Source organism: Oryzias latipes, chromosome 4 (assembly GCF_053564925.1).
Source record: "Oryzias latipes strain Hd-rR chromosome 4, Olatipes_Hd-rR_3.1".
Lineage (NCBI taxonomy): Eukaryota > Metazoa > Chordata > Actinopteri > Beloniformes > Adrianichthyidae > Oryzias > Oryzias latipes.
The window spans coordinates 18,077,551-18,092,078 of record NC_136240.1 but is presented as its reverse complement, the minus strand read 5'-3'; the positions used below and the strand labels follow the sequence as shown (position 1 = coordinate 18,092,078).

The 14,528-nt window shown below is 40.3% G+C and overlaps 1 protein-coding gene across 13 annotated transcripts in view; it reads right to left on the bottom strand.

The window, feature by feature from the left end:
• Window positions 1–14,528, bottom strand: part of sgip1a (SH3GL interacting endocytic adaptor 1a) — a 54,398-nt gene that overhangs the window by 8,468 nt on the left and 31,402 nt on the right. For 4 of the 13 annotated variants that reach the window (XM_020702446.3, XM_078945947.1, XM_011474111.3 and 1 more), the window contains 12 exons: window positions 11,290–11,298; window positions 10,094–10,105; window positions 9,089–9,110; window positions 8,897–8,975; window positions 8,669–8,751; window positions 6,851–6,931; window positions 6,221–6,295; window positions 5,220–6,011; window positions 4,609–4,730; window positions 4,351–4,504; window positions 3,549–3,608; window positions 760–819 (listed from right to left, as the gene is read on the bottom strand). In XM_020702446.3, the coding sequence (XP_020558105.1) occupies window positions 760–819; window positions 3,549–3,608; window positions 4,351–4,504; window positions 4,609–4,730; window positions 5,220–6,011; window positions 6,221–6,295; window positions 6,851–6,931; window positions 8,669–8,751; window positions 8,897–8,975; window positions 9,089–9,110; window positions 10,094–10,105; window positions 11,290–11,298 (1,549 nt within the window). Of the gene's footprint in view, window positions 1–759; window positions 820–3,548; window positions 3,609–4,350; window positions 4,505–4,608; window positions 4,731–5,219; window positions 6,012–6,220; window positions 6,296–6,850; window positions 6,932–8,668; window positions 8,752–8,896; window positions 8,976–9,088; window positions 9,111–10,093; window positions 10,140–11,289; window positions 11,299–14,528 lie in introns of all 13 variants that reach the window. The other 9 variants (XM_020702450.3, XM_020702449.3, XM_020702451.3 and 6 more) reach the window with 9 other exon arrangements.

Below are 14,528 nucleotides of genomic sequence, written 5' to 3'. Positions count from 1 at the left end.
TAAGAAGAAAAACCTTCTGAATCAAGAATTGATACTGTTCCTGTCCAACAGTGTAGGGATGAAATGAGGAACAAAACATCCACAATGATGAGACCAAACCTCACAGTTACACAAAGTTAAAACAAACAGATGGCAGTCAGCTGAAATGAAAACAGAACATGTGAAAAGGACAACCATTTCTCTCTGCTTTTTGAACATTACTATTTGAAATAGGGATTCATATTTCAAATGTCGAGCGTCTTTTGTTTTTTTTCAGAACAGCAGGTATATTTGTTTTCATTAAGCACAGCTGGAGGAGAAAGAAGAAGAAAAAAGTAGAAAGAGAAAAAACAGAGCAGCGCATGCTTACTTCAGGCATGCTTAAAAGCTAAATTGCTGAGAAGTTTAGAGAAAAACAGAGTGCAAAGATCTAACCAGAGAACCAAATGACCCGCGGGGAAAACAGTCACAACAAAGTGGTTAGTGAAGATCACCAAAGAAAGATGGCTCTTTGGGGAACAAAAGACCCTTGGCGTACATGACATGAGAATGAAGAATGTGAGGAGAAAAGACGTAAAAGATACTGCGCTCGATGTTGGAGTGCAGATGAGAAGAACTCGGCCAAAAGTTAGCATGTCGTGCGTTAGAGTGATGGAGGGATCTGGAGGCAGCAGGAAGAGGAAAAGGACTTGGCAGAAGTCAAGGAAGGGGGAGGCAAAGCTTGCACAAATGAGCCTCGGAAAAGTGTTTATACCCTACCCCGGTGCAGAGCAAACTTACCTTCAAAGGTTAAATAAAACTTCCCTCTGTCAAACCATACAAGGGATGGCTGGTCATTCTCTGTGTGGGGTGGAGGGGTGAAGTAAGGGGAAGAAGGTGGGGGGTACGGAGAGAAGGGCGAGGAGGTAGAGGGATGAAGGGAGGAAGGTGGGTGAGGAGGGGAGAGAAGGACACTAGCGTGAGTCTCACATGGAAGGTTTCTCACACGTCACAGTGAGATGGAGAGGGGCTGAAGGGAGTGTGGAGCGCTGAACTCATGACAAAGGTGGATGACATGATGGGTTTTTTTGGAGATGCTCGGACAAATGAAGGACAGACTGGATTTCATAGTGAATGTTGTCAGAATTGACTTTCATTGAGATAAAATAATCCATTTAGAAAAGTGGGATTTAGGGTTTTGTAGTTTAAATAGACTCACTGACGAGACTGAGCAGTGATAAAGCTCAGGGGGCAGATCGAGACTCAACAAAATAATTCAACTGGAAGTACTATGATCAACAAAAAATTGTGTTCATAAGGCACAGATTATTTACTGCCTTTGGTGATGCATTTATTGTTACTAATGAATCCAATTTTAAAAAAAGTACAAAAACAGAAAGAAAAATCCAGGCTGAGGCTTATGACAGGGCCCAACAGAAAAAGAACAGCGGAGTACAAGATTGAACTATGCTTCTAGGTCAAGAGTAACAATAAGAAAAAATAAAATGAATGAAAAAGTCACACAAGAAAAATAAACTTCCTGTTTGAGTGAACGTCAAAATGGAATAAAAAAAAACAAACAGCTGCTACCCTTTAAAAAATAAAATGCATCCATAATGCAGACTATTGAGTTGGACTGCAGCTCAATGCCGACCTGCTCTGGAGAAATGTGGAAAAAGCAAATGAATCAATACTGAAATGCATCCCCGTAATCTAATTTAAAGCCTTAGACACAACTGCCCTTACAGGCAAAAAAATGGGCAAACCTGTGCAGGTCACACAGGTAGCTTGCATGAAATACTAAGGTCATAGACTACTCGAGTCAGCAGAACTAAACTCTTTATGCACATTTTTTCCTACAAGTATGCTGCGAGTGACAGATCGTAGCAAGCAGTAAGGGTAAGTAACACGCCCCATGTGTGCAGCATTTGCATGTGGTCAGTAAAGAGCCTACCTCACTTACAACTATAGTGTGACATTATGTTACCGTATGTCAGCATCACCTGTATGTCATAAGTCCAATCAACTTACATTAATTGGCCTCACAATACATTTACCACACACACAACAATCATTCGTTCCATTTTCATGGCATCCCTTGAGGTGGTCATACTTCCTTTAAGATGGGGCCCCTCCTCTCTATAACTCTCCACGGGCTGGACGACTCACAAACCCACAGCACTACTTACTGTCCGGGTCAACCCCCCGTACGGGTGCATGTGACTAAGGCTTAAAGCGTCACATAGTTTTTCAAGGAACTAAAATAAAATAAAAAGATGAGATGCAAAGTTTTTGGAGGCCTTGGAGACAAACGCTTGTTGTTTAATGTGAACACATTGGTGGGTAAAGGAATGATAAGAGCAGTGTGTCATGTGGAGAACAAAAGGGCAGGTGTCCATATGAGGGGGGTGGGTTCCGGTGGTCTCTGCGGTTCCAGAGTGCATGGGTGACTGAAAGAGTCTGGGCTGCTGGGAGCTGACTGAGATGTCAAAGTCTGACCGAGAGATCGGCCGAACCTAAAGCTGTTGTGCCCTCCAGTCACAAGAGGATGGCATGAATACCAAACAGCTGCTCGTCTCATTCAACTCTAACCCCCCCACCCACCCCTACCCCCTACCCCCGACTTCCAAGGGAACCTAAGCAGAGGCTTTCATCTGACAGTATGCGTGACAGTATTCATTATGAATATGTGTGTGAGAAAGACAGACAATATGGATCTCAGGGCCTGCAGCAGAGGAGCTCTTCAGACACACTCAACGGACACAGCACACAAACACTCCAACACACTCCGGTGGTCCAAAACGAGAGCAGAGGCATCGAACTGCACTGAACACAACACACCAAATGTGTCTCCAAGAGAGGAAAGGGAAGGTTGTCATGGTGACCTGGCAAGACATTCTACACAGTCTGAAACGTAGAGAAAAGTCTCACAGTTTCACAAAAGGGGAATGTATGTTTTTGGTTTCTTGGAATGGCATCACAGTAGCTTTACGTTTTACACTTAGACTTTAGTTGTCAAATTGGTAATGATCAGCCAGAAAGAGAAGAAAATGGTGAGAAGGGTTTCAAGTTTGGAAAAGCAATGAAAACATGTCTGGAAAATATGTTGTAAAGTTCAAAACAAATAGGCATTTAAACACTGACAGGTCCATTAAGTTATTTAAAATAGGTAAATCTATTTTAACTTGAAGATTTAGTAAGATTTAAAAGAGTAAACATTATCAAATGGAAGAAAGACCTGCACTTGCTGTTTGAATACCTACATTTTGACTGACATTCATCAAAAAACAAACACTGAGCCGTCACCCAGATCAGTCGGGAGAGAAAAGACAGAAACACATTTCAAACTTAAAAGAAAAACTTTCGTTCCCAAGAAAATGCCAATGAGTCAATAATGAATAAACAGATAAAGATTTTCTCAGAGAGGTCCTCAAATTAACAATTAAGTAGAGCCATGAAATAAATAGAGTTAAGTGTATGAGCCTATGTAGCTCCACATTTTCCATCTACTTGATTATTTATTTATCCATTTACCATCGACTCATGTGGCATTTCATGTACCCGACCCCGTTTCTTGAACTTTACTATACCTGCAAATGAATCAAAGTGTCTTTCAAAGGTGGGCAGTTTGTCTACATAAGCATCATCTTCTGACAAGGCATAGATTGAAAATGGACAAAAAAGCAACAAAAAAGAAGAAACAATAATAAAAAAAATTAATTAAATTGATGTGTTGTACATATGTGAAATGAAAATAGTAGAAGTGGAAAGGGGACATAAGTACTCATGGATTCTGTTCTCCAAATGGCATTAACATCACACCGCTACCAAGCCTGCCAGTTTTTTGTCAAGAATGAGGTTGTCTTCAAATTCTCTCCCTACTCCTTTACCCATAAAAGACTTTATAGTGCAGGGCTATCTAGTGCCCTGGATTTTAACATAGTTTGAACATATGCTCACTTCTTTTTTTCTGTTTTTAAATGACAAACATGGTGTCACCCATTTGCTGCAGTAAAACCACTAAAGATATGAACATTTATGAATCTACTGTGTTCAGATGGTGATACCTGGAGGATCTATTAAAAAAAATAAATGTAAACAATTTTTTACAAATTAAAATTGCTCAAATGCAGTGCATTTTGATCTATATTTGCCAATCTAGCTAGCATACTAGTTTCTCACAGAGATTTCTTGGGTAGGTTTGTAGGTTTGGACACCGTGGAAAAAAAAACGGTGAGAGCATAGTGCACCAAGTGAGTAATGAGGGGATTTGTATACAGCGTCAATAATGCAACTGTGAAACTTTACTACCTCCCCCCGCCTCCACAGATATCAAAATAAAATGTACTAATGAGCGCATGATTGAACACAAGCAGCCGAAGTGTGACACACCTGACACAGACACGCAGAGCTCCTTGTTGACAGTGGGTGTGGTAGCGGCACTCAGAGAGTTTGTGGAGGATATAGAGGAGGTGCTCTCAGCCCGCGCCAAAGGGGCAATAGGGGGAGGGCTTGCAGAGTGGATCGGTGGGCTGAAAGGTCGATTCTGCAAAGTCAAACAAAGAAGCAAAAGCCAAGCTTTTATTAGTTATTTGTTCTTTTTGCGTTTTTTTGTCATTGAATGCAAAAAGAAAAAAAATCCAATCTTACCACATCACCGACACTAGGCTTTCCTGGAGGAAGTTTTGGTCTTGATGGTGGGCGGGGGGGAGGTGGAGGTGGAGCTGGGCTTCCTGATGATGGCGTGGCAGGTCGAACAGGTGAAGATGAACCTGTAGAAAGAAAGACAAACAAGCGACATAAAGCTTTACATCTTTTTTTTATGAGAACATTGTTTGACATAATATTGTACTAAGAACTAACCCCTTCAGCTGGCTCCCTTTGGATACTTTTAACCTTGGCTTATTGAAACTTATTAACTAAAAAAGTCTTGGTAGGGAAATAAATAACACTCACAAAAGGAAAGTCCTATACAGAGTTCAGGTGATTTTTTTTAAGTTTCAAAGGTTTTTTCTCCTGATGCTTACTGTTTGCATCAGATGTGACCTGGTATCTGTCATTAAAGTACTGTTGATGCTCTGGGACAAACCTTTACCTTCACAGATTATCTTTGTTCATCACAATTTCATCACAGGAAAGTCACAAAACCCCCTTTGAGGTAATTTGAACAAGTTGACTGACAAAAAAGAGCTAAACTCTGTTCAACCAATAACCCAAAAAATAAAAAAGGATTATTCTGAAAGTCTGGGCCAACCACCTACCACTATTTGTACCACTAGGCGTAGATGTGGGACCTGGAGAGGAGACCACTGCACGGTATGTTGGAGGAGGAGGTGGTGGAGGTGAACTCAGAGCTCCCTGCGGGGTGTCCTTGGGGACCACTCCCCCTTCATCCCCTTTTGGTTGAGGGGCGTCCGAGTTCTTGGAATGTTCTTCTTGAGAGGGGACTGGTGGTGGTGAAACCAAATGGGACGTAGGTTCTTCAGAAGGAGGAGTTTCTGCTGGAGGAGTGTCTACTTCAGGGACAGACGCTGGTGGGACACTGACAGGTGAGTTGAGAAGTGGAGGGGAAGAGGCGGAGGGTGAGGCAAGCTCCTTTGGTGTAGGTGGAGCAGAAGTGGCAGGTGTGGGTGGATTTTTGTGCTCTGGCGTGGAAGGAACTGAACAGATGGGAGGCGATACAGGTTTTTCTGAAGGAGGTGGGGAAGTGGGTAGGGGAGGTGCTGGATCTTGCTTTGTGGGAGGGGAGGGGATAGACGGTGGAGCTTCTTCAGGAAAAGAGAGAGATGTAGGCAGAGGAGGAGCAGGAGATTCAGGTGGAGGTGGGGAGGCTGGTGGTGGGGGTGCTGGTTCTTCTGGTGGAGGAGGTGAGGAGGGGAGGGGGGGTGCAACATCCTTTGGTACAGGAGGTTTTTCAGAAGGCTGTTCATTAAAGCAGATCCAGGTGTCACTTATTTCCTCGCCAGCAGGGGGAGCCTGCTCTGGTCCAAAAATGTTGTCCAAGTCAGCTATGGATGACTTCTGGGCGGAGCCATCTGCTTCCGTCAGCGCTTCTGCAACGGAGGAAACAACAGATCAAAGGCTAAGCTTACAGAGGGGATCACTGGTTAACCATTTCACAAACAGAATCCAAAATACATTCAAATTTTGGGTAAAATTGAGGAAGCTTAAGGTAAATGTACACATTTTACTATACAGGAAATTTGTTTTCCTATCAAAATTAATTAAATGTGGAGAAAAATCCAACATGGAGACTTCTCACCAATATTATCTGCAGGGGGACTTCCAGTCGCTGGAGGGGAGGATGGGACTTTCTTGGGTGGAAGCGGGGGAGGAGCTGAAATGATAATGCAAGATCAATACTGCATCGCTTTAAGGCATTACAGGTAATTATAGTTTTTTTTTAAGAGAAACAGTGATGTTCAAGCAATTTGTGGAAGGCAAAAATACAAAGTTTAGCAAACAAAAAGACTTTGCAGAAGAGTACAAAGAAGTACAGAACACCACTTAACAAGAATTGTGCATTTTATAAATCTAAAAACAGCCACGGCCTCTTAAGAGGGAAAGCCCCATTCATCCATCATGCATCACAGCACGGCACAGTGCAGTCACCGCCATGCCAGATGTGACAGGATGGCTGCAAGTGAGGGGGCAAAATGAAAGTACTGCAGTATGGTAGTATGTTTAGGGACAAACAACACAGCTAGTGATCCCAACTGTGTTTTTAAATGACAGATGATGAAATCAAACAGATGGAGGTCTGATTAAAATGAAAAAAAAAACAAAAATCATTAGGGCTGCACATCTGAAGGGGTTGATGAGGTGTGCTAATGGGTCTGTGCAGTCATTCCTGGGAGATGGGTAGGTGAGCGCAGGAAATTCCAAAACTTACATCCTGCAGGAAAGAATCTTGTCAAAGATGAGTCAGGCTCTGGGAGAGGAGTCCCCCACACATCAGACTCAGAAAGAACCACTACATTCAGGAAGGGACAGAGAAGTCCATGTGAAGGGCATTAATAGGGAACAAATGTCATTCTGCAGGTTTTAAGTTTTGGCCCTTGAGGTCAAGGGGTGTGATCAGCAGAAGTACATGAGAGTCTAACTCAGGGGTCTGCAACCTGTAGCTCTTTTACTCCTCCATTATTGGTCTCTAGTTAAAGAAAATCAAAAAGGTTTTTATTGTATTTTAAAAGGTAACATTAAAGTAAAAAGTAAGTTAAGAGTAAAGAAAAAAATAAGTCAAGTGAGCTAATTCAAACTTCATTCAACCCATTCACAGAAGGACAGTACATGTCACAAGTCAAACTATAACATTTTGACCAATTTCTGAGCACTGTATACCACAGAAAATCAATTGGAGGTTAGTAGGCACAAGTAGAATTAACCACCACCGGACTATAGGGCAACTTTAATATTTCGGAACAAATTCAAAGTCACTTGATTAGCTCTGATTTAATTTTAGACCGACTTTTTTTTTTTGGCTGAGATGCATTAACAACAACTAAATAAATAAAAAGCAGTTGCTGTGTACATTCAGGATGGTCCTGATCATTTCTGCTCTACCAGTTGTTTTTTGAAAAAAGGATTTAGGAAAATATCTATTTGTCTGTGTGCGTCTTCAGTGTGACGATCCATCTGATGTGCAAGTCTTGCTCTGAGCTGCCTCTTAAGATTATAAACAAGGTGTTAAAATAATCAAATCCTAGAACAAGATTTGTAAAAAAAATAGATACTTAACGTATTGCCTTTGTAAGTTTGAAAAACCCATAATAAAGGCTGCATGACAAATGAAAGATTTGGGATTTTTTTCAACAATCTAGAAAAATGTCCATGGTCTTTTTCTGTGTGTTAAAAGGGGAAAATTTGAAGTCTAAGCAGCAAAGTGTAGGAAGGCAAGCATGTGTAATCTTTGAATTAGACACATTGACTATATTCATTTAAAAAATTGATGGGAAATAAATGAAGTTTGTAAGTCAAACCTCATAATTTAGCTTAACTTAATATATATAATAATTATAGTGGTGGTAAAAATACGTTCTTTTTTACCTTTTTTTTTTTTTTTTAAATTACTATGCCAGTTAAAGACAGGATTTAACTAAATACACAAATCTTTGCAGAGTTTTATTTGAAATCATGTGTCATCCATATTTTGCAAACAAATTACGATGCAAACTGAATCTTAAGGTAAGTACACTCTGACTATGACTCAGTATCATGTCCAGACAGTTTATTCTGAGGTTCACCTGTGATGCTAACATCTTGTGAAAATAGAAAGCCCAGTAGTGGAATACTTGTCTGAATTAATCTTTAAAGGGATGTTTAAGGCAGGTTGACCTTTGTTATGCCTGTGATGACACTTATGTAACACCAGGGCCCTTAAACAGCCTCCATCGCTTAATCCAGCAGAGCTGAGTGTAAGATAGGGACAGCTCATCAAGCTGAGCTCGTGACATTGATTCAAGTCTGTGAGCAACAAATTACACATGAATCTTTGAGGACCCACGTCAACTTTGACTTCAGAAGAAACAGACAGAGCAAATCCAAACCAGCATAGGAAACCCAACAGATAAAGACTGAAACAAGGGAAGGGAGCAGAAAGACGCTGAAAAAGCAAATGTGTTTCAGTGCTGTAGACATAATTTAAGACAAGTACTCGCTGTCAACATGAAAATTCAGTCAAACACACAATAGGAGAGGCAGAGAGAATTACCTTCAGTTTTCCCTTCTCCAAAGGGCGTTTCTAAAGGAGGCCCGAATAAGGATTTTGTGTCTTCAGAGACCGGTGTTTGTTGACTAAAGAAGGAAACAGAGGAACATTTTATAAAGTTTGCAGCTATTTATTGATTACACTAAAGTCATTCATGAGTGACATTATTGGGATTTTTAGTCACAATTCACATATATCCAATAGAGATGCATCATCAAGTGTGGTACACACCTGGGGGGCTGTGGGGCTGGAGCTGGTTTGGAGAGCATGGGGGCAGGAACAACACGCCTTGGTCTGGCAATCTTCTCACCTGGGAGAACAAATTTAGTTTGTCAACCTAAGCAGATTGTGCATCACTGTCTTCTAGATCAATAGTTTTTAAAAAGAGAAGACAGAATCAGGTGCAGAAACTCCAATGCCTACCAGATGCGTTTCCTTTTAAACCCTGTGAAAGGGGAAGAACAGAAAAGAATAGAGATCAATAAAAACCCTACATCATTCCATTTATTTACAACAGTGGCAACTGAAACTGAGACAATAGTGTGTGGCTAAGACAGATAAAATTGATTCTGCTTGGATGTAAAGGGCGCAGGATCAACCTCAGCCTTGGGTTGAGCAAATCTGATCTGACAAGTCCAAAAGACTATTAAATGACCTCCAGACTGTCTGCAAAACAGTTCATCTTTCTGAGGATTCTAGTTCTTCAAAGGAAATAAATAGACAAAACCAACAGTCCTAAAGTCATACGATAGATTTTGCAAACATATTTTGACAGCAACAACATTGTTAGTCTTAAATTAGTTAGAAATAGTGAGTTTAGTGCTGCTGTGGTTTTAACGGTGATGAAGACGGCTGCAAGTGCATGCTTTAAGGGGGAAAAAAAAGGTCACTTAGCACCATACAAAGTGTGAATTAAAAGAAGCTGGAGTGTAAAAAACCTTCAAAAAGACGTAGATGGATCTTGGAGAGCAACCACAACTATTATTGTGTTAGAATGGATTTGCTAGAATAAGGACACAAAAAGCTAGGAGGGAGGTAAAGGCACGTAAGATGAGATTGAAAGAGTGGAGGATGGAGGTTGGAGCAGAAGGAGAGACGTAATGTGAAGTGACTGAAATGAGACATCAAAAGAGCTGGCTTCCAAAAATGCAAATCTGTCTGTCAGTTAAAGAAAAACAGCTTTTATGGAAAAACAAGAACAGAAGAAACGCATGAGCTTTGAGCATTTGAAGCTGTCTTTTTTTTTTTTTTTAACTACTTGTGTTAGGCAAAATCGTCTTTTAAAGGTGAAAATAAAATCATTGGCCATTTCCAGTCACTGACAGCCCAATCATATTCTGTAGATCAAAGCTAAGGATGAAGTGGGAAGCAAGCGGCACAGGAAGCCATGTATTTATTTTAATCCCAGGAAGACGGAAGGAGACTTACCGGGCTACGTCTCTGTGACCAGCAAAAAGGAAGAGAGAAGAGATACCTGATCAGAGAGTGACAAATCAGTAAAGCAGACAGTATATGTACTAGTAAAAGAGTGGCTGATCCTGCTGAAAATGAAAGAAAAGTCCTTTCAGTGCTTCATTATAGCTTTAAAGTTTTTGTGAATGAAGGTACAGGGAAAAGATGACAGAAACCAAAATATTGTGTTTGTTCAACATTTATGATGATTTTATTTAGTATATCACGCCAAGAGGCTTTAATCAGTTGCCTCTCAACGCCCCCAACTTATTTATGTTCATCTGGTCTTTTCCAAATCCCTCAACTGTTATTTTCCCACCTAATCCCTTTGAGTTTCTTTTCATGTTCCCGGCCAGCCTCCCATCTGCCCCCTTGGTCTCTGCAATTTCCACTGAAATCTCTTCATCTGTTTGTGTCCACCTCCCTCCCATAGACCCTCTCCCCCTTTATCCCTCAGTCTTGTGCTTGCTCCACTTGTGCAGTGAGCCATGAGTGATTAAAGTGATGCAACGATGGGAGGAGCTAGTAAGAGACAGGGCATCTCCCATTGGTTAGAGTGAGGAAGGACACTGCAGCAGTACATGATGAGGGAACCAATCACTGCTGCTGTGCTGAATGTAAACAGGAAGAAGATTACAAGGCTCTCAGATTCTCACGGCATCCTTTAGGGACTAGCATAGGTCTTTGGTATAAATGCATCACAGCCAGCAAATTTGAACCAGATCAAAGAAGACACTGCAGTGGTAGAAAATATAACAAAGAACTGAAAACTTCATCCAAACAAAGATGTTTGAATTATAAAAATAAGTATTCCACTCTAAGATGCTGATAATCAAGATGGCCTTAGACATTTTTTCTTTTAATTTAAACTCAACTTGACCGCCCCCTTGTACCCCAGACTGCTTATAATCTTGTTATCTGGACTGAGACCTGCTGCTTCAAGACTCCACAACTAATCAAAATCAGATTTGAGACGCCTTTGTTAGTGGAAAACTTTTAAAACACTGAATGTCGGCCCAAAAAGCACGCTTCCAGTTTCCACAAGTAGGGTGATTTTTTTTTCCTAGTCAAACTGCATATGAAGCAAAGATGCACCAAAGTCTTTATCTTTTAAGAAAGTTAAAGCAAACAGAATCAGTGTAAAGAAAAAGAGTTAAACAGCAGAGGCTTACCGGAGTCCTCTACAGAGTTTAGCGTCATTTTAGGCAGCAAATCACAAAAAAGTAAAAGAGAAAAAAATAGTGAGGTTAAAAAAAAAGGCAGTAGCAGAGAAAATCGTTAGAAGACCAGACAAGAGAATGCATTAATAGCAACAAAGCAGAGCCTCTGTGCAAAATGTAAAACACTATCTGTATGATATGATACAAGAATACGCTCACTTTTAGGGTAAACCAAGCTTTTATTTTGAATTATCATGACCTTCTTTAAAGCATTTTTTAATTAAAATAAATCCTTATAATCACTGAGAATGAAGTTTGAGCTATTTTCTAAAATTTTGGTGTTAGGTTTATATGTGAGGTTTTTCTTTTAATTCATGGTGGAAGAATGTAAAGCCATACCCTATGCTAGCTCATGCTTACATGCAGAATAGTAGGTTAATCATGGTGGCTTTTGTTACTGCAATGTTTTTCATTTTCATGAATGCAGGGAAATAATCTAGTAATTCAATGCAGTAGACAAGACGCTACTTGCATAACAACAACAAGTACTAAACATAACATAACAACAAAAAGTACTGCTCAGTAATTACATTTTTATTTAAAGAGTGAGAAAACAAAACCTATGCCGGCTCTTAAGAGCATGCAAAGCAGGAAACTTTGTGTTTTTTTTTGGATACAAAGCTTGCTACGTGTGTACACAGCATGAAAAGAGCTTCACACTTGATCAGGCTGACACAGGCACAGGCCGAACACACCAAAGTAGGATTAAATTATTGAGGCCAGATCTCAAATGACCACAAGTAATCTCATTATATTCTAGATTGTAACACAAGTTCATTGTGCCCACTTTCCTACGTAAATTATTCAAGGGGGACACCTTAGTTAACTGCCCTATCTGGAGAACACATAGGACAGCAGCTGAAGGCCACATTCTGCACCAGAGCCCCAGTGCTAATAGAATGCAGCATAAATGCTATGTCCCCCTGCAGTAAGTTCCTAACTGAGTTGGATGCTTTTGCACGAGAGCTGCACATGCTGCAAAGCAGCAGACACACTGTTTCCTTGAGTGGTGGCACATTAAGCAATAGATTAAAGGCTTTCAGTTAATATGAAGAGCAAAAGTCGCGGTGAGACTGACCAAGTCTGCATGAAACTTAAACTGGCTGAACCCTCCCAGGAAGGAGACATGACATGAAATTCTAGACGGAGCTTCAAACCAGACACTCTGGGTTTGGTCACAGAAAAACCTTTTGATATTTGAGAAAACTGTGTGCCAACTGCAAAACTGCAGATATGAAACCTCAAGACAAAGAGCAATTCTGGTTATGTTGGCTTGATGTGGTCCAGGGTAATAAAACTACAACAACTGCAGTGAATTAAAAAATGAACCAGCAGATATGTTTACTAAAGTATATTCTCCACTTTCTTCCTTTGTTGTCTAAATTTTTGCATTTCTTATTTAATGCTGCAACGGTAATGTGAAAAAATTAAGACACCCCATCGAGCCTGCATATTTTGGAACCAATTTTAACTTAAGGGGCGGACTTACCACTAGGCAAAGTTAGCCGATCGCCCAAGGCCCCCGACTTTCTAGGGGCCCCGATCTGAACACTTCATAAAAATGTCTAAAATAAATTTTACATCCAAAAATATTTAACTCTGTCATGAAAAAACAACCCAAATCACTGAACTTATCATGTAGTGTGTTTAGTGTTTGGTTCTCCCCCATCCTTCTGCAGCAATTGACTGGCACTTTAAAGTCAGCGAGCAGGGGCAGCATGGCCAGACTGGGCGGTTACCAGCTCAGTAGGGCGCATTTTAAGTGGATGGACACAATTTGGGCGGGTGGGATTTTTTCCTCCTACCTGCCATCATGAAATGTAAAGCCTACTGTTGATAAAATAAATATGTGTTCACACTAACCTGTATGCAATTGATAATTTTGATTCCAATCATTTTTATAATTTTATCATCAAAAACGGTTCATTTTTTATTTCCTGTTTAATTTAAGTGCAGGCTGGGAGCTCTGTCGCACAAGAGGTTACTCCATCCTAAGTGAAGATTGATTGTCCCTTTAGTTTACTCAGTGTATGCTAAAAATGTAAAGCTTGTTATTTTTTGTTTTTTACATTCTAGGCATTTTTCTTCCATATCCTCCCTTTCTATATAATAGGTAATTGATTTCACTTTAGATCTGATGCAAAGCTGCGCTGAAAAGACAGAATGAAGCAGGAAAACAACTGAGCTTTTTGTTAAATTAATATAAACAATGGATCATTTGTTTGATGAATACATGTACAAGTTTTTGGAAGAATTTTTACTGTTGGTGTTGCGCAAAGTTCCTTTTAATACACAGTTAGAAAAACAAAAAGTCTCAGGTGAATAAGTGATGGAAATTCATGTTGGCCACACTTAATACGTGCAGCCAAGATGCAGACGGCTGCAATGCTCACAAGTTAAGTATGTCCAAGGTTGCATTTTGTTGTTGGTCGCACATATTTAAAACTAAACTTAGAGTCCTAATACCCTTATCTGTCTAGCACCTACGTCTGTGAAATGTGTTCTCCACAGACGTTCAGCGCGGAGTTGTGACATTGTCTCAAAGTGGACCAGTAAGGAAGTTACGGTTTACCCTATAGGTAAGGAATAAAAAAATATAATAAAACAACCGCTGCAGAGGGCCCCATGTTGTTGTTCATACGGGGCCCCTAAACTGCAAAATCTGTCACTGGTTGGTTCTCAAGGTAAACCAGCAGGAAGAACCAGACCTAGGGATGTTGGCAGCTGCTTGGAAAGCCCTCCACTTGTAAACCATTTTCCATACAGTGGAATGGCTGGTTGCATAACTTTTTTATCAGTTTCACAGGCTGATACAATCTCTTTCTGAAGGCTTATGACAGCTCTTCTGGTCTCCCCTGTTTGCTCACTTTCTTCAACAGCCAGGAAGACACTAAACAAAATGACTGAGGTTTTGGGAAGGGCATGGGTCAATCAAAATGCCCAGCAAGGATCTACTAAACATGCATGGTTTGTGTGTTATACCAACATTTTATGGTTGTCCTTATTTTCTCTCTTGACTGTTAGTTTTGATCATATGTGTGAGGTTAGTTTCCAGTTTTCAAGCAATATTTCATCATTTGGCAACATGTTACTGTGCGACTCCTAAAACAGAGAAGACAGCGGCCAATCAGAAAATATGATTTATCATCTGTGGATGATTTCAGTGTTTTTTCATTAAAGTAATATTAACA